At 45.4% G+C, this 18673-nt stretch overlaps 1 protein-coding gene across 1 annotated transcript in view; it reads right to left on the bottom strand.

Annotated features, from left to right (window-relative positions):
* Positions 1-18673, bottom strand: part of kiaa1549la (KIAA1549-like a) — a 378638-nt gene that overhangs the window by 9401 nt on the left and 350564 nt on the right. Inside the window, exons 18-20 of the mRNA XM_067994216.1 lie at positions 18060-18154; positions 14131-14264; positions 242-387 (exon numbers count right to left, since the gene is read on the bottom strand). Coding sequence (XP_067850317.1) covers positions 242-387; positions 14131-14264; positions 18060-18154 — 375 coding nt within the window. The remainder of the gene's footprint in view (positions 1-241; positions 388-14130; positions 14265-18059; positions 18155-18673) is intronic.

Genomic DNA, 18673 nt, shown 5'->3' with positions numbered 1-18673 from the left:
CATCTCTATTAAATGTCCCCTTAACCTTCTCTGCTGTAAGGAGAACAATCCCAGCTTCTCCAGTCTCTCCATGTAACTGAAGTCTCGCATCCTTGGTATAAATCTGGTAAACCTCCTCTGCACCCTCTCCAAGGCCTTGACATCCTTCCTAATGTGTGGTGCCCACAACTGGACACAACACTCTGGCTGGGGTCTAACCAGTGATTTATAAAGGTTTAGCATAACATTCATTCATACATACGTTCTCAGCCCACACGCCCTGTGCTTCTCCATCTCCCACGTACGGTGTCCAGGCGTGATTCCGGTAGGGCGCAGGAGCTGGGATGAAATAGTTTGGGAATCCAGGTCTGTTGGCTGGTATGGCATAAACTGCTGGGACTGAGCTACCTGCAAATATAATCGGAATAAAACATTCAACATTTCAGATATACCCTGCTGAATAAGCAGAAAAATCCATAAGGTCAGTACGTGGGCACAAGGTTAAAGCCTTGAAGATTCATATCCACAAATTGTTTTTATATTTCTCCTCAGAATGGACAGCGCTGGCAAGGCTGCATTTATTGCCCATTCCTGGTTGCCCTGAGGCTTCAAGAAGCAATTGTTCGTAGAACTGAGGTCACTTCAGAGGGCAATAAGAGTCACTTAGTGTGGGACTGGAGTCACGTGTGGGCCCAGACCAGGCAAGAGCAACAGGTTCCCTTCTCTGAAAGAATTAGTGAGCCAGTCAAAGGAAGACAGACTTGCATTTATATAGCGCCTATCACGACCTCAGGATGTCCCAAAGCGCTTCACAGCCAATGAAATACTTTTTGAAGTGTAGTCACTGTTGTAATGCAGGAAAGGTGGCAGCCAATTTGCACACAGCAAGATCCCACAAACGGCAATGTGATAACGACCAGATAATCTGTTTTTTTAAGTGATGTTGGTTGAGAGGTAAATATTGGGAGAACTCCCCTACTCTTCTTCAAATAGTCGCCATGGGATCTTTTACGTCCACCTGAGGGGGCAGACGGGGCCTCGTTTTAACGTCTTATCCGAAAGACGGCATCTCCGACAGTGCAGCACTCCCTCAATACTGCACTGGGAGTGTCAGCCTAGGTTTTGCGCTCAAATCTCTGAAGTGGGACTTGAACGCATGACCTTCTGACTCAGAGGCGAGAGTGATATTAACTGAGCCACGGCTGAGACCTACATCATCAAGCCATTTTGTTTTTGTATCATATCCGCAATCTACACATGACAACGTGGAGGTGATGACGACAGTCCTGATTCTACAGTCCTGACAAGATGTAGACCTTTCAAGACAAATATATGCTGCAATTAAAATAAAAATAAGAGCACAAAAATCCAATCTTCCATGCATTAGCAGCATACTAATTCACACGTAATCAAAAACATTAATGAAATGTAGCTGCTGAGGCAGACTGGGCTGCTTTGATCACACGGACCCCTCCGATCATCCTCTTGTCTTGGTCACTAAACCCACATCCCTCTGACCCCAGTTGACTCGGGGAATTTATTTTTTTGTTGTTGAATACTTGATCGCAGTCTGCACGCCTTACACTAGGTGGCAGTCTACCCCACCAGTTGACTTTTCTCCTTCGCAACATTATCTTAAAGCAACGCTGACACGTTTTAAAATTTACTACCAAATCATTCTTGTTGGTAAATAATCCATGTGTAATTTTGGCTTCAATTAAATCATGACTATATGAGTAACTTGAGACATAACATGTGGGAACTGCTGGCCAATATTTATCCCTCAGCCAACATCACTTAAGGCAGATTATCTGGTCGTTATCACATTGCTGTTTGTGGGATCTTGCTCTGCGCAGATTGACTGCAACATTTCCTACATTACAATCGTGACTACACTTCAAAAAGTACTGCATTGGCTGTTAAGTGCTTTGGGACGTCCTGAGGTCGTGAAAGATGCCATGTAAATATAAGTCTTTCTTTCTTTTTTAAGTGTAACTTGCTTGGGAGGAACAGTTGAGTGCAAAAGACAAGGATGAAGCGTTTGCAACCGTCTTCAGCCAGAAGTGCCGAGTGGATGATCCATCTCGGCCTCCTCCCGATATCCCCACCATCACAGAAGTCAGTCTTCAGCCAATTCGATTCACTCCACGTGATATCAAGAAACAGCTGAGTGCACTGGATACAGCAAAGGCTATGGGCCCCGACAACATCCCGGCTGTAGTGTTGAAGACTTGTGCTCCAGAACTAGCTGCGCCTCTAGCCAAACTGTTCCAGTACAGCTACAACACTGGCATCTACCCGACAATGTGGAAAATTGCCCAGGTATGTCCTGTCCACAAAAAGCAGGACAAATCCAATCCGGCCAATTACCGCCCCATCAGTCTACTCTCAATCATCAGCAAAGTGATGGAAGGGGTCGTCGACAGTGTTATCAAGCATCACTTACTCACCAATAGCCTGTTCACTGATGCTCAGTTTGGGTTCTGCCAGGACCACTCGTCTCCAGACCTCATTACAGCCTTGGTCCAAACATGGACAAAAGAGCTGAATTCCAGAGGTGAGGTGAGAGTGACTGCCCTTGACATCAAGGCAGCATTTGACTGAGTGTGGCACCAAGGGGCCCGAGTAAAATTGAAGTCAATGGGAATCAGGGGGAAAACTCTCCAGTGGCTGGAGTCATACCTTGCCTAAAGGAAAATGGTAGTGGTTGTTGGAGGCCAATCATCTCAGCCCCAGGACATTGCTGCAGGAGTTCCTCAGGGCAGTGTCCTAGGCCCAACCATCTTCAGCTGCTTCATCAATGACCTTCCCTCCATCATAAGGTCAGAAATGGGGATGTTCGCTGATGATTGCACAGTGTTCCGTTCCATTTGCAACCCCTCAGATAATGAAGCAGTCCGAGCCCGCATGCAGCAAAACCTGGACAACATCCAGGCTTGGGCTGATAAGTGGCAAGTAACATTTGCGCCAGACAAGTGCCAGGCAATGACAATCTCCAACAAGAGAGAGTCTAACCACCTCCCCTTGACATTCAACAGCATTACCATTGCCACATCCCCCACCATAAACATCCTGGGTGTCACCATTGATCAGAAACTTAACTGGACCAGCCACATAAATACTGTGGCTACAAGAGCTGGTCAGAGGCTGGGTATTCTGCGGCGAGTGACTCACCTCCTGCCTCCCCAAAGCCTTTCCACCATCTACAAGGCACAAGTCAGGAATGTGATGGAATACTCTCCACTTGCCTGGATGAGTGCAGCTCCAACAACACTCAAGAAGCTCGACACCATCCAGGACAAAGCAGTCTGCTTGATTGGCACCCTATCTACCACCCTAAACATTCACTCTCTTCACCACCGGCGCACTATGGCTGCAGTGTGTACCATCCACAGGATGCACTGCAGCAACTCGCCAAGGCTTCTTCGACAGCATCTCCCAAACCCACGACCTCTACCACCTGGAAGGACAAAGGCAGCAGGTGCATGGGAACAATACCACCTGAATGTTCCCCTCCAAGTCACACACCATCCCGACTTGGAAATATATCGCCGTTCCTTCATCGTCACTGGGTCAAAATCCTGGAACTCCCTTCCTAACAGCACTGTGGGAGAACCTTCACCACACGGACTGCAGCAGTTCAAGAAGGCGGCTCACCACCACCTTCTCAAGGACAATTAGGGATGGGCAATAAATGCTGGCGTTGCCAGCGATGCCCACATCCCATGAATGAATAATAAAAAAATAGCGCCTTCGTACAAATTCAGGATGTGCGAAAATGCTTTACAACCAATGAAGTATGTTTGAAGTGTAGTCACTGTTGTAATGTAGGAAACGTGGCAGCCAATTTGCACACAGCAAGGTCCCACAAACAGCAATGTGATAATGACCATATAATCTTTTTTTAGTCATGTTGATTGAGGGATAAATATTGGCCAGGACACTGGGGAGAACTCCTCTGCTCTTCTTCGAATAGTGCTGAGGGATCTTTTACCTCGGTACAAAGCCCTGGTTAGCCCACACCTGTGTTTAGTTCTGAGCACTGCACCTTAGGAAGGATATATTGTCCTTGGAGGGAGTGGAGCGTAGATTTACTAGAATGATACCTGGACTCCAAGGGTTAAATTACGAGGAGAGATAACACAAACCAGGATTGTAGTCCCTGGAATTTAGAAGATTATGGGGTGATTTGATCGAAGTTTTCAAGATATTAAAGGGAACTGATAGGGTAGATAGAGAGAAACTATTTCTGCTGGTTGGGGAGTCTAGGACTCGGGGACATAGCCTAAAAATTAGAGTCAGGACTTTCAGGAGTGAAGTTAGGAAACACTTCGACACGCAAAGGGTGGGAGAAGTTTGAAACTGTCTTCCCCAAATGGCAGTTGATGCTAGCTCAATTGTTAATTCTAAATCTGAGATTGATAGATTTTTGTTAACCAAAGGGATATGGGGCTGAGACGGGTATATGGAGTTAGGTCACAGAGCAGCCATGATCTCATTGAATAGCGGAACAGGCTCAAGGGGCTAAACGGCCTACTCCTGTTTCTATATTCCTGAGAGGGCAGACGGAGCCTCGGTTTCATGTCGCACCCAAAATACGGCACCTCCGACAGTGCAGCACTCCCTCAGTACTGCACTGGAGTGTCAGCCTAGATTTTGTGCTCAAGTCTCTGGAGCGGGACCTGAACCCATGACCATCTGACCCAGAAGTGAGAGTGCTGCCCACTGAGCCACGGCTGACACCAAAGATAAGCAAAACTCTCGAAAATGTATCGATGTCCACTCTATTATTTAAACCTGTACATTGGTTTCCACAAATGACATTTCTATAGTTTGTCAAGCTGCTCAGAAGGTACTGTGTATTTGCCCATCTAGAGGACTACAAGGATCAAGTTTTGCTGCAACTATGCAAAGCATTGGTTAGACCACATCTGGGGTATTGTGTACAGTTCTGGGTACCGCACCTTAGAAAGGATATATTGGCCTTGGAAGGAGTGCAGCACAGATTCACCAGAATGTTATCAGGGCTCCAAGTGTTAGATTATGAGAGGTTACATAAACTAGGCTTGTATTCCCTGGAATATAGAAGATTAAGGGTGATTTGATTGAGGATTTTAGGATTTTGAAAGGAATTGATAGGGTAGATAGAGAGAAACATTTTCCGCTAGTGAGGAAATCTAGGAGAGGGGGACATAACTCTAAAATCAGAGCCAGGCCATTCAGAAGTTAGGAAACATCTCTTCACGTAAAGGGTGGTAGAAGCGTGGAACTCTCTCCCACAAACAGCAGTTGATGCTATCTCAATTAATAATTTTAAATCTGAGATCGATAGATTTTTGCTCGCCAAGGGTATTGAGGGATGTGGAGCCAAGGTGGCTGAATGGAGTTAGGATACAGATCAGCCATGATCTCACTGAATAGCGGAACAGGCTCGAGGGGCTGAATGGCCTACTCCTGTTCCTATGTTTCTATCTCAGTGTATATCCGTGTAATCTTTCATCCCATTCCAAACCAGAAATTTATCCATCTGTAACGTAGCATTCTTAAATTAACTGCTTCTCTATCACCAAACTCTTTGGTTTCTCATCCCACCGTGCTTAATATTCAAAATCCCTATCCTTGTTTACAAATCCCTTCATATCTCTGTAACCTCCTCCAGCCCTACATGCCAGTGTGTGACCTTTGCTCTTCTAACCTTAGCCTCCTTTGCAGTGCTGGCTTTCTCTGCTCCATCTTCAGTGGCAAAACCTTCATCTGTCTTCGTCCTACAATCTGGAACTCTCCCCAAAACCCCTCTTAACTTGCTACACTTTTCCCCTTCCTCAAAAAGTCTCCAAGCTGCCATTTACCTCGCCTAACCCTTCTCCTCAGAGTAAGGTGAGAAGTTAGCAAAACGTTTTTTTAAACTCAGGGTTGTTGGAGCACGGAATACATCTCCACAGGGGGTGGTTGAGGCAGAGCCCATTGCATCTTTTAAGGGGAAAGTGGATAAATATTTGAAGCAGAGAAAGATACAGGGTTACGGGGAATAAGCAGGGCAATGCATTTTACTGGCAAAGAGATGGCACAAACACAGTGATCCATAAACTGGTTGGGGTCTGTTTTTGCCTCTGTAATGTGTTGTGGGATGTGTTCTACATTAAAAGCACTACATAAATACAAGTTGTCGTTGTTGCAGCTGTTTTATTGACAATCTGTTGCAGTCTACTGATTTGTGGGAGACAAACATTCCTTTTGATCACTGGTCTTCCTTCAGACTTGGTTCATTTTAAGCCTAAGCTTGATATTTAGATCACCTAATGCTTCTCAGTAACCCTAAGTAGAGGGGCTTAAACCCCACTTGGATGGGTAGCACTCTTGTGTCTGGGTTAGAAGATTATGATGTTAAACCGAGATTCAGGTAGAAAATTCTCTTAGTGTCCTGGTCAAAATTGCTCCCTCAACTAACATGACCAAAACACAGAGTAACTCGTTATCCATCCCATTGTTGTTTGAGGGATGTTGCCAGCACAGATTGGCTGCTGTCTTTGTCTATATTACAGATTTCATGGATCTAACACTTGATATTTTCCTGTGTTCGGTCTCATCACTCACTCCCGTAAAATGGACCTTGTGATCTCTACGATCAGGAGCGCACCTTTATGGCCCAATATCTAGTTACGAGAGCACGATGTCCTGGGGATCGTAATGTAGACCCTTTGTTGCATGTACTGAATATTGAGATCTTGCATGTGCCACAATGTACACTTACCTGTCCTTACTGAAGGCAGGCTGAAAAGTACTCCCGGGTAAAGTAGCATGATTATAAACCAATAAACGGGTTTGTTTCACGTATGAACACACAAGAAAACAGAAACATCCTTGGATTGACCACTGGCTCGGGGGGGGGGGTGCTGAATGGAGCAATGGTGAGTGTGTGGGGGGGGCAGTTGAGGGGAGGGGGCTCACTAACTCTCCCTCCCCCCCGACAAACGGACGGGTGTCCACGTTTTCAGACGAATGGGGAGGGAGCAAGCGGGAGCAAGCTCTGCCGCCATTCCGAACAAGCTGCCCTCCCAAAGACTCCACAAACTCCGGCGGGCACCATCCCCGCTGGGATCGCCAGGCTGTAGAATTTCGGGGGCCCAGATCCACCAGCGAACAAAGCTAAAATGGACGCACATACATTTTGGAAGTGGCGCATTCCGATGATGCAGTGGAGCAATGGTGTGTGTGTGTGTGTGTGTGTGTATTTAGGGGGTGGGGGAAGGGTTAGCGAGCGCCCCCTTCTCTCTCTCTCTCTCTCTCTCTCTCACAAACACACACACACACACACACACACACACATCAGCACATCGCCTCCCTACAGTCACTCGACTGATTAACTACATCTCCTCATGGATGGTTAATGAGGTAATATATTCAGTGATTCCAGGCCTGGCCTTGCACTGCCATCGCAGGATAAGTTACTAATATGTGGAGATGTGGGTTGGTGAGCCCCCCCCCCCCGACGGACTGGTGTTGGGTTTATCTAGGATACTGTCATAAATCGTTTACCTCTAATACTTCGAAACTCTGGTATTAACTCTTTATTAAATTAAGTCAGTATGATAATAAAACACAACCCCTTTACATGCTGTGTATACGAGATACAGGTGCCAATTACATTATAATTCACATACCAGGGACCCCTTTCAGGAAATAGAAAGTGTGACATCTTGGCTGCTTACGCTGGCCTCAGCAAGACTAGAAAAGTCTCCCCCAGAAGCCCCAGAGTCTGTACCTTTTATATGCATGACTACGTCCTTAAGTAATGGCATTATGTCAACCCGTTCTCACTTCAACGAGTCTGTGCAACAAGATCTGCTTACTCACTAATGAGAAGCCGTGCGTATCAGTTATGGCCTTACACTTTATCTCCTTCCAGTACATTCAGAACACAAGCCTATTCATGAGTACATTGCCTCCCGACAGTCACTCGGCTGATTAACTACATCTTCTCATGGATGGTTAATGAGGTAATATCTCCAGTGATTCCAGGCCTGGCCTTGCATAACCATCGCAGGATAAGTTATTAATATGTGGATATATGTATTTTACATTGAAGAAACAGGCCATTCGGCCCAACTGGCCTCTGCTAACATTTATGGTGAGCCTCCTCCCACCCACCTTATTTCATCCAACATTATCAGCATATCCTTCTATTCCTTTCTCCCTCATGTACTTATCTTGCTTCCTCTTAAATGCATCAATGCTAGTCGCCTCAACTATTCCTTGTGGAAGCAAGTTCCACAATCTCACCACTTTCTGGGTAAAGAAGGTTCCCCTAAATTCTCTATTGGATTTATTAGTGACTATCTTATATTTATGACCCCTAGTTTTAATCTCTCGTGGAAACATCTTCTCTATATCCACCCTATCAAACCCTTTCATAATTTTAAAGACCTCCATCAGATCAACCCTCAGCCTTTCCTGATAAGTATAATCTCTCAGTTCTGGTATCATCCTTGTGAATCTTTTCTTGCACCTTCTCCAGTGCCCCTATATTCTTTTTATGATATGGAGACCACAACTATATGGTTATTCAACCTTGTACACTTATTCTTACAACTGGGAGACAATCAGTCTGTCCAAATCGGACCAGGACAAGCAGCTTACATCGTCCTGTGGTACCAGCAAATTCCACAGCCTGCACCCGCTTGTTCAGTTACACTTCAACTCGGGTTGCCAACCCTTCAAGTTTGCCCTGGAGTCTCCGGGAATTAAAGACTAATCTCCGGGACACTGCTGCGAGCAAGACCCAGGAGAAAAATCATAGGGGCATTGAAAAAAAATTGCGTTTTTAAATAAAATCTTCTTTGAGTCCTCCGAGATCTCTGCGCTCCTTCAATTCTTGCCTCTTGCGTGTAACCCCCGATTTTAATCACTCCACCACTGGCGGTCGTGCCTTCAGCTGCCAAGGCCCCAAGCTCTGGAATTCCCTCCATAAACCTCTCCGCCTCTCCACCTCTCTCTCCAACTTTAAGACACTCCTTAAAACCCACCTCTTTGACCAAGCTTTTTGGTCACCTGTCCTAATATCTCTTAACGTGGACTCGATGTCAAATTTTGATTGCTAACCGCTCCTGTGAAGCGCCTTGGGACGTTCTACTACGTTAAAGGTGCTATATAAATGCAAGTTGTTGTTGTTTTTGTTAGTTATACTGGAAAAAAGGCTGATAGACTGACAGTCAAGAATCATCCAATCAGGTAATGGAAAAATCTATTCACTTTCTGATTGGCTGTGGGATGGTGGGGCGCAGCGAGGATGGACTTATGGGGCAGCCAATGGAGGGAGTGTGGGGGCGGCACAGTTGGAGGCAGGAGGTCATGTGATGTCACCTATAGGAATACGTCCAAGCAGAGTTGGTAATCCTGACTTCGACAAATGTAAACAGCGAAAGAGGAAGAGAGAAATTCTGACAGTCAGACTCCGTCGGTGAGAGAGAAGGGTTTGGCGTGGCGGGGCGGGGCGGTAGAAGATTATATAAATAAAGAATCCCAACCATCTTAAAAGGCTGTTACCCTGAAAATACAGGACGGGATACTAATGTGTAAATGCTTAGAATACCCCTTCAAAACTCCACGGGCAATTTGAGCAGAGAAGTGAACCCATTTACTTTAAACGGAACGAACGCTGTTGCTGAAATAGCCGCCAGGGGAAGGCGTTAAGTGTTTGCACACTGCTGCCCCACAGCATAATTTCAGGGGCTGCCTGGTTTCTGCCTGAAACCTTCTGTCTTTGCTACACCCGGTTTGTACACTGGAGGGCAGCAGGAGAGCCAAGGTGAAAATGCAAAAGGCACACACATACTCCCACACAAACCATCGTATCTTTCGTATTTAAACAATTGCAGCGTTCAGATCAATGGGGACCTTATGGAGAGACAGGACTCCAACCCATGGCAGTAACAGTCTGTCCACCCAACTGAGAAGTTTACTCTGTAGCAGACATGGGTTGCCAACACTGGTTGGAAGCATTCCTGGAGGTTTGACCATGTGACTTCTACAAATGTTATTGCATTTACCTTATAAAGGTTGGGTCCCCTGTGGTTGTGTATTTTGCTTGTGGCTTCGTGCCAGCAGTTGTTGTGCGAGAAGTTTCAAGAACCAGGCGGCCTCCTGTGAGCAGGGGGAAGAGGGGGAAATGAGGAGGGGGGGAAAGAGGGGAAACAGAGGAACCCCCTCCCCACCCTTTTCAGAGACCACCCCCCAATTCCCGACTGTGCTTCACTCGATCGCGGCTCTCTTGAGCAGTGGTCGGGTGTCGTCATCGAGTCGGAGGCTTCTCCAATAGCAGCCACTAATGTCATGGAGCGCACTCCGACTGGAAATTTAAATGGCTGATCCCCCGGGTTGCTGGAAGCAGAGCTCGGGGGTGAGGAGTCCCCGCTTCTGGGAAACTCCTGTTCATTCCTGGGAGGGTTGGGACCACTAAGCAGAGAAGAAGTCAGTAGCTTCAAGGACTATCTATCTATCCATATTATCTGTCTGTCTGTCTGTCAGACTTTCATCTATCTATTCTGTCTGCGTCTGTCTGTCTGAAAATAGAAGGTGATTTCATTTGGGAATCTTACACCATAGAGGAAAAGGGGCCTTTTAGTGCACTGTGGAAAACAAAAACATGGTCCTATTGAGAGAGTAGAATGGCTGTTCCACCACTTAAAACATAGGTCAAAGAGAAATTTCTAGTACATTCTGGTAAGACTGAGGAACTCAATTCCGAGGGTGGTGAGGATGTGGAGCAGTTGAGGCGAATAGCAGAGTTGCATTTAAAGGAAAGCTGGATAAGCACATGAGAGAGAAAGGAACAGAAGGATATGCTGATGGGGTTAGATGAAGTAGGGAAGGCGGAGCCTCGTGTGGAGCATAAACACCAGCATGGACCAGTTGGGCCGAATGGCCTGTTTCTGTGCTGTACATTCTATGTAATCTATGATTCGCCACTCCTTGGAGCATGCTGGGAGTGCACTTTGCCCACTCCAGGTCGATACTTCACCCGGTTTTGCGATTCAGGAACAAGAGGAGGCCATTCAGCCCTGTTTCACCATTCTTTTAGATCATGGCTGATCTGTATCCTAACTCCATTTAACCCCCTTGGTTCTGTAACACTTAATACCCTTGCTTAACAAAAATCAATCAATCTCAGTTTTAAAAATGTCCATTGACCCCCAGCCTCAACAGCAATGCGGGGGTGGGAGGTGGAGAGAGTTCCAGATTTCCATTCCCCTTTGTTTGTAGAAGTGCTTTTATAGTTATATTAGGAAAAAGAGGGTGGTCAGGAGCAGTGTTGGCCCCTTAAAAACTGAAAGTGGGGATATTGTCATTGACAATGGGGAAATGGCGGACATGTTGAACGATTACTTTGTGTCAGTATTTACAGCAGAAAAAGAGGATAGCATGCCGGAAATCCAAAGAAAACTAATATTGAATCGGGGACAGGGACTCGATAAAATTAACATAAGTAAAGCAACAGTAATGAAGAAAATAATAGCACTAAAGAGTGACAAATCCCCAGGACCAGATGGTTTCCATCCCAGGGTTTTAAAGGAAGTAGGTGAGCACATTGCGGATGCCCTAACTATAATCTTTCAAAGTTCTCTAGATTCAGGAACTGTCCCTCTAGATTGGAAAATTGCACATGTCACTCCACTTTTTAAGAAAGGAGAGAGAGGGAAACCAGGGAATTATAGACCAGTTAGCCTAACATCTGTTGTGGGGAAAATGCTGGAGTCTATAATTAAGGATAGGGTGACTGAACACCTCGAGAATTTTCAGTTAATCAGAGAGAGCCAGCATGGATTTGTGAAATGTCGTGCCTGACAAACCTGATTGAATTTTTTGAAGAGGTGGACAGGGGAATGTCAATGGATGTTATTTATATGGACTTCCAGAAGGCATTTGATAAGGTCCCACATAAGAGACTGTTAGCTAAGATAGAAGCCCATGGAATCGAGGGAAAAGTACGGACTTGGTTTGGAAGTTGACTGAGCGAAAGGCGACAGAGAGTAGGGATAATGGGAAGGTACTCACATTGGCAGGATGTGACTAGTGGAGTCCCGCAGGGATCTGTCTTGGGGCCTCAATTATTCACAATATTTATTAACGACTTAGATGAAGGCATAGAAAGTCTCATATCTAAGTTTGCCGATGACACAAAGATTGGTGGCATTGTAAGCAGTGTAGATGAAAACATAAAATTACAAAGCGATATTGATAGATTAGGTGAATGGGCAAAACTGTGGCAAATGGAATTCAATGTGGACAAATGTGAGGTCATCCACTTTGGATCAAAAAAGGATAGAACAGGGTACTTTCTAAATGGTAAAAAGTTAAAAACAGTGGATGTCCAAAGGGACTTAGGGGTTCAGGTACATTGATCATTGAAGTGTCATGAACAGGTGCAGAAAATAATCAAGAAGGCTAATGGAATGCTGGCCTTCATATCTGGAGGACTAGAGTACAAGTTATGCTGCAGCTATACAAAACCCTGGTTAGACCGCACCTGGAGTACTGTGAGCAGTTCTGGGCACCGCACCTTCGGAAGGACATATTGGCCTTGGAGGGAGTGCAGCGTAGGTTTACGAGAATGATACCCGGACTTCAAGGGTTAAGTTACGTGGAGAGATTACAGAAATTGGGGTTGTATTCTCTAGAGTTTAGAAGGTTAAGGGGTGATCTGATCGAAATTTATAAGATATTAAGGGGAACGGATAGGGTGGATAGAGAGAAACTATTTCCGCTGGTTGGGGATTTTAGGAGTAGGGGGCACAGTCTAAAAATTAGAGCCAGACCTTTCAGGAGCGAGATTAGAAAACATTTCTACACACAAAGGGTGGTAGAAGTTTGGAACTCTCTTCCACAAACGGCAATTGATATTTGCTCAATTGCTAAATTTAAATGTGAGATAGATAGCTTTTTGGCAACCAAAGGTATTAAGGGATATGAGCCAAAGGCAGGTATATGGAGTTAGATCACAGATCCGCCATGATCTTATCAAATGGTGGAGCAGGCACGAGGGGCTGAATGGCCTACTCCTGTTCCTATGTTTGTATGCTTCCTGACATCACCCCTGAATGGCCTAGCTCTAATTTTATGTCCCCTTGTTCTGGACTCCCCCACTAAAGGAAAATAGTTTCTCTCTATCTACCCTATTAAATCCTTTAATCATCTTAAACACTTCAATTAGATCACCCCTTAATCTTCTATACTCGAGGGAATATAAGCCTCGTCTCCGCAATTTGTTCTCATAATTTAACCCTTCTAGCCCTCCTGTGCTCCTGCCAAGTGTCTTGGAGCAGTGCATTGAAATTTTGACTCCGGAAAACTGTAAACGAGCCTTATTTTATCCATATTTCAGATCACCTCGTCGGACGAAACATTAATCTGAGGTCCTGCCAGCCTGTTCAGCTTTTTCTCACCAAGGAATTCTCTGCAATTCCTTGATAATTTGATGGGAATTAAAAACATCCAATGCTTCGAGCTGCGTTACCTCAGACTCAACGCAAAGTGTCAGCCGTGGCTCAGTGGGCAGCACTCTCGCCTCTGAGTCAGAATGTCGTGAGTTCAAGTCCCACCCCAGAGACGTGAGCACAAAATCCAGGCTGACACTCCCAGTGCCAGCAGCGAGGGAGTGCTGCACTGTCGGATGTGTTGACTTTCAGATAAGACATTAAACCTCTCAGGTGGATGTAAACGATCCACTGTTTCATGCGTCCTGGCCAATATTTATCCCTCGACCAACACCACTAAAAAACAGATTATCTAACCATGATCTACAGGGCTACGGACCAAGTGCTGGAAAGAGGGATTAAGCTGGATCGCTCTTTCTCGGCCGGCAAGGACATGGTGGGCGAATGGCCTCCTTCTGTGCCGTAACTTTCCATGATTCTATGATCTGGTCATTATCACATTGCTGTTTGTGGGATCTTGCTGTGTGCAAATTGGCTGCCATGTTTCCTGCATTACAACAGTGACTACACATTAAAAAGTACTTCATTGGCTGTGAAGCGCTTAGGAATGTCCTGAGGTCGTGAAAGGCACTATAGAAATGCAGGTTCTTCCATTAAGAAGTCCTCTGTAATATCAGAGAACTAGCAAGACATTGCCTCGATTGGTTCTCAAAGGGCTCACCTGAGTAATGTGTGACTGGTTGTTCAGCGGAGGCTGAGGATCTGGACACTGGCACCAAGGGAGCTTCGTGATGCAACTGTTCGGCGCTGTGGCTGTCAGCTGGTCTCGTGTTATTGCCATTTTCTGATGTTGAACTGTGTATCAGAAGGGACTCGAATCAGACAAGGAAGCTGATTTAAAACAAAGCATGCTCGTTTATCTTTATAAATGATACATTACTACTCAGACCGGAACAGATGTACTTTCCAAAGTAAACAATCCGTTAATAATTACTTAACTGGGATGATTTGTTATCTCGCTGAACAATCGTTCCACAGATACTTGTTCTATTTTTATTTCCTCCTCCCCCCCGCCAACTTTTTTCTGATGCAATCAATATGAGGGATTTTGATAGAGTAAATAAGGAGAAATTGATAGAATAGATAGGGAGAAAATGTTTCCACTGGCAGGAGAGTCGGAAACCAGAGGACACAGATTTAAGATAATTGGCTAAGAACCAGAGGGGAGATGAGGAAACATTTTTTTGCGCAGTGAGTTATTACGATCTGGAATGCGCTGCCTGAAAGGGTGGTGGAAGCTGGTTCAATCATGGCTTTGAAAAGTGTAAGATTCTCAAAATTCACAGATCCCCCAAAACTCGGAGAAAAACTCTAAAAAAACCCTGAGTATGGGAAAACTTGACTATAATCCTAAAATGGAAGGATAGTTGAGAGGTCACCAGACAAAATCAACAACACACACACCGTGGAGCTTCAGACACACTCTGTTTTAATGCAAAACTGACTGCAGGGGGTCGACAATCACTCCCATTGAAAAAGGCAACTTTTCCAGACATGGTGGGGCCATGCCTTTGTTTTAAAGCAAAACCATCAACACCTAGGACGTTGGATACAAAAGGAAGCATTATGTGACAAGCTCAAAATCAGAATTAACAATGACACATTGGGAGAAGCAATTTGCAATATGATTGGGACCATCAAAAAGCCATCAAAGATTCTTAAGGGCTTTGTAAGAACTGTTTAAAGGGACCATTGTCAGAGAGACATCCACAAGGTGAAAGCTCTCTCGCGCTCTCTCTCTCTCTCTCTGGCTTGCTGGCTCTGGTGGGCTGCTTGTCTTGGTTCTGCCTGTGTCTGGAAAGAAGGGCAGTTTCTAGCAGACAACAAGGAAAGCAATTCGACAGGGAAGGACAGCAGCTCTAGAAGCAGGCCGACACACAAGAAGAAACCAGAGCAACAGTCCCAATGACCATCAGACACCTCGTGGCAACAAGGGCCTTACGAAACAACCAACCGAATATTACCACCAACCAACCGGGTAATATTGAGCCACCGCGACCAAAGAAAACCAACTCAGGAGAAAACCGAAGATCCGCAAAGTTTCCACTCTACAATCTATTTCTGACTTACCTCTGGGTGAATTACAGTCAAGGTTTCGTTTGGTGAGCATTATCTCTGGCCCTTTAGAGTCCAACCTAGCTAATGAAGTGGGATTGGGAGGGGTGAGGTATCTTTCTACTGTAATTTCCCTCGTGTGTACTGAAGTGTTCCCCATTTTATTAGAGTGTTAAGATTGTTGTGCTGTATTTCCTCTCTTGAATAAAGATCAAAGTTTCTTGCACCAAAACCAGTTGTCTGCTGCACTTTGTCACAACCCCCAAATAAGTCCAAGGTCTAGAACCCAGGGAGTGGGAGCGATTCGGACCGCTCAGAAGTCAGAGGTGAAGCTGACACACACCACCATCCCCTACAAAGGGAATTGGATACATTCTTGAAGGGGAGAAAATTGCAGTCTATGGGGAAAGAGCGGGGGAGTGGGACTAATTGGGTAGCTCTTTCAGAGAGCAGGCACAGGCACGATGGGCCGAATGGCCTCCTTCTGTGCTGTAAGATTCCATGTATCTTTGTCTCTTATTTCCCGAGAATGAATTAAAATAGAGAAAGGTGCATAAACGAGACGACAGCTAATAATTTAGGTCAGTTAGATAGCTTGTTTTTATAACGTAGTAATATATTTATCTGGTGTAACCCATTTCATTGAGAGGCCAGTTTAACACAGGGTGCCTCAGAGACAAGATAATGGAAGAATCAAAACACCCAGAGTGCAGTCTAATTTCTGCTGCACTAAAGATAGTCTCTATCATCTTAAATATGAGTCGCATCTTATCCCATAACAGCACGTTGGCACGGTGACTAAGGCACCAAACCTTGGGTCAAAGGTCGAGCTGAGCCTCATTCTATCCAACATCCATCGCTTCTCTAATCTGACTACCTGCTCGGTACAGTTTTACGTCAGCACTCAGGTGTCTGAGAGGGGGCACTGGGAGGGAAAAGGGGCCTGAGAGACGACAACCGCCTAGCATTCACATCGGGAAAAAATGGCGCTTCATAAAGGCGTAAAGGAAAGCTGAGTCAAGGAAGGACAGATGGCTAAGACCTTGGTCAAAGTGGTGGGGTTTTTCCAGCAAGAATCATCGGACAGCGATCAGGAGCAGGAACCCGGCCAATTTTCTCCTCCTGCTCCTGCCCCACCCCCATCCCCTCGACTGCCACCCCAGTTCAGATCAGGTAACTCAGTGTAGGCCAGGTTTCAAAACAGGGACCCTCTGGTCTGGTAAGACTCAACTAACCAGACTGTGTAGCTGAGTACTCCAACTGAGCTGTTGGGGGCAGCTGGTTGTGTTTTATTTTCAATGATTACATTTCTCCCAGGTCCTGTTCCCAGCCCTCTGCCAATGCTGTGTGTTAATCAGAGAATATCCAATTTTGAAGATGACGTTAAGTGAGGAGGTGCAGCAAGTCGTGTAGATGGAAGCAGAGAGTTGCAAAGGGACATTGATAGATTAAGTGAGTGAGCAAAGCTGTGGGCAGATGGAGTTCAATGTGGGGAAGTGTGAGGTCACCCACTTTGGATCTAACAAAGAAAATAGAATATTTTTGAAATGGCGAGAGACTGTGGAGGAGCAAAGGGTTTTGGATGTCCAGGTACACAGATCACTAAAAGCTAGTGCACAGGTGCAACAATTTTCCTGGCACAATGAGGACAAACTATTCTACACTCTCAACGCTGTGAATGAAAATCCAGGTCATTATTGAGGTAGTAAAATCACATCAAAAAGTTGTCATTTCTTTGTCCTTCCAAACAGCATTGACATGGTTCTGTTGAAAGCATAGTTTTTTTATATATTATAATTCGCTGTGTTTTATACAAAACCTTCCCAGATCAGCTGCCAGTGTCAGGTTATATTTCTACAGTCCTGTCTGTGTGTGTGTCTCTGCCCCTGCCTCAGCCCATCTGCTGCTCAAACCCTCATCCGTGGCTTTTTTACCTCCAGTCTCGACTATTCCATTGCTCTCCTGGCCGGCCTCCCATCTTCCACTCTCCGTAAGCTTGAGCTCATCGAAAACTCTGCTGCCCGTATCCTAACTCTCACCAAGTCCCGTTCTCCCATCACCCCTGTGCTCACTGACCTACATTGGCTCCCGGTCCAGCCACGCCTCAATTTTAAAATTCTCATCCTTGTTTTCAAATCCCTCCATGGCCTCGCCCCTCCCTATCTCTGTAACCTCCCCCTACCCTACAGCCCTCCAAGATCTGCGCTCCTCTAATCCTAGTCCCTTGCACATCCCCGATTTTCATCGCTCCACCATCGGCAGCCGTGCCTTCAGCTGCCTCGGCCCTAAGCTCTGGAATTCCCTCCCTAAACCTCTCTGCTTCTCTCTCCTCCTTTAAGACACTCCTCAAAACCTACCTCTTTGACCAAGCTTTTAGTCACCTGTCCCAATATCTCCTTATGTGGTTCAGTGCCAAATTTTGTCTGATAATTGCTCCTGCGAAGCACCTTGGGACGTTTTACTACATTAAAGGTCCTATATAAGTGCAAGTTGTTATTGGTGTTGTACACATTAATAAATTACACAATACATTACCGTCTGAGGGATGTAACTGCTACTGGAGCATTTCTAGGAGGTACAGGAGGTGGAGATCCGACAGACATCTCCGGGAGTTGAGAATACCTATATGCCTAGAAAGAGTTTAAAATAAAAATCCCAATTAGCCATTTTTATACTATATCTAAACAAGTCCTAAAAACCTCCTGACTTTCCTTAACTTACATTCGCTCCCTCGCCAAATTCTCATCATCGAATCCCTTTGTCCATTCACACCCTTCTTGGCTGAACATTAGAAACAGGAGTTGGCCATTCAGCCTCTTGAGCCTGTTCTTCCATTCAATTAGATCATGGCTGATCTGCACCTCAACTCCATTTACCTTCCATAGTTCCATATCCCTTAATACCTGACAAAAATCTATCACTGTCAATCTTGAAAATTTCAATTGACCCAACATCCACAGCCTTTTTTGGGGGGGAGGCGGGGGGGGAGAATTCCACATTTCCACTACCCTTTGTGTGAAAAACTGCTTCCTGATTTCGCTCCTGAATGGCCTCACTCCAATTTTAAGATTGTGCCCCCTTGTTCTGGATTCCCCCACCAGAGGAAATAGCTTCTCTGTATCTAACCTATCAAATTCTTTTATCATTTT

The sequence above is a fragment of the Heptranchias perlo genome, chromosome 12 (assembly GCF_035084215.1).
Source record: "Heptranchias perlo isolate sHepPer1 chromosome 12, sHepPer1.hap1, whole genome shotgun sequence".
In the NCBI taxonomy this organism is placed as follows: domain Eukaryota; kingdom Metazoa; phylum Chordata; class Chondrichthyes; order Hexanchiformes; family Hexanchidae; genus Heptranchias; species Heptranchias perlo.
The sequence above is the reverse complement of the archived record's forward strand: the minus strand, read 5'-3'. Positions and strand labels throughout refer to the sequence as shown.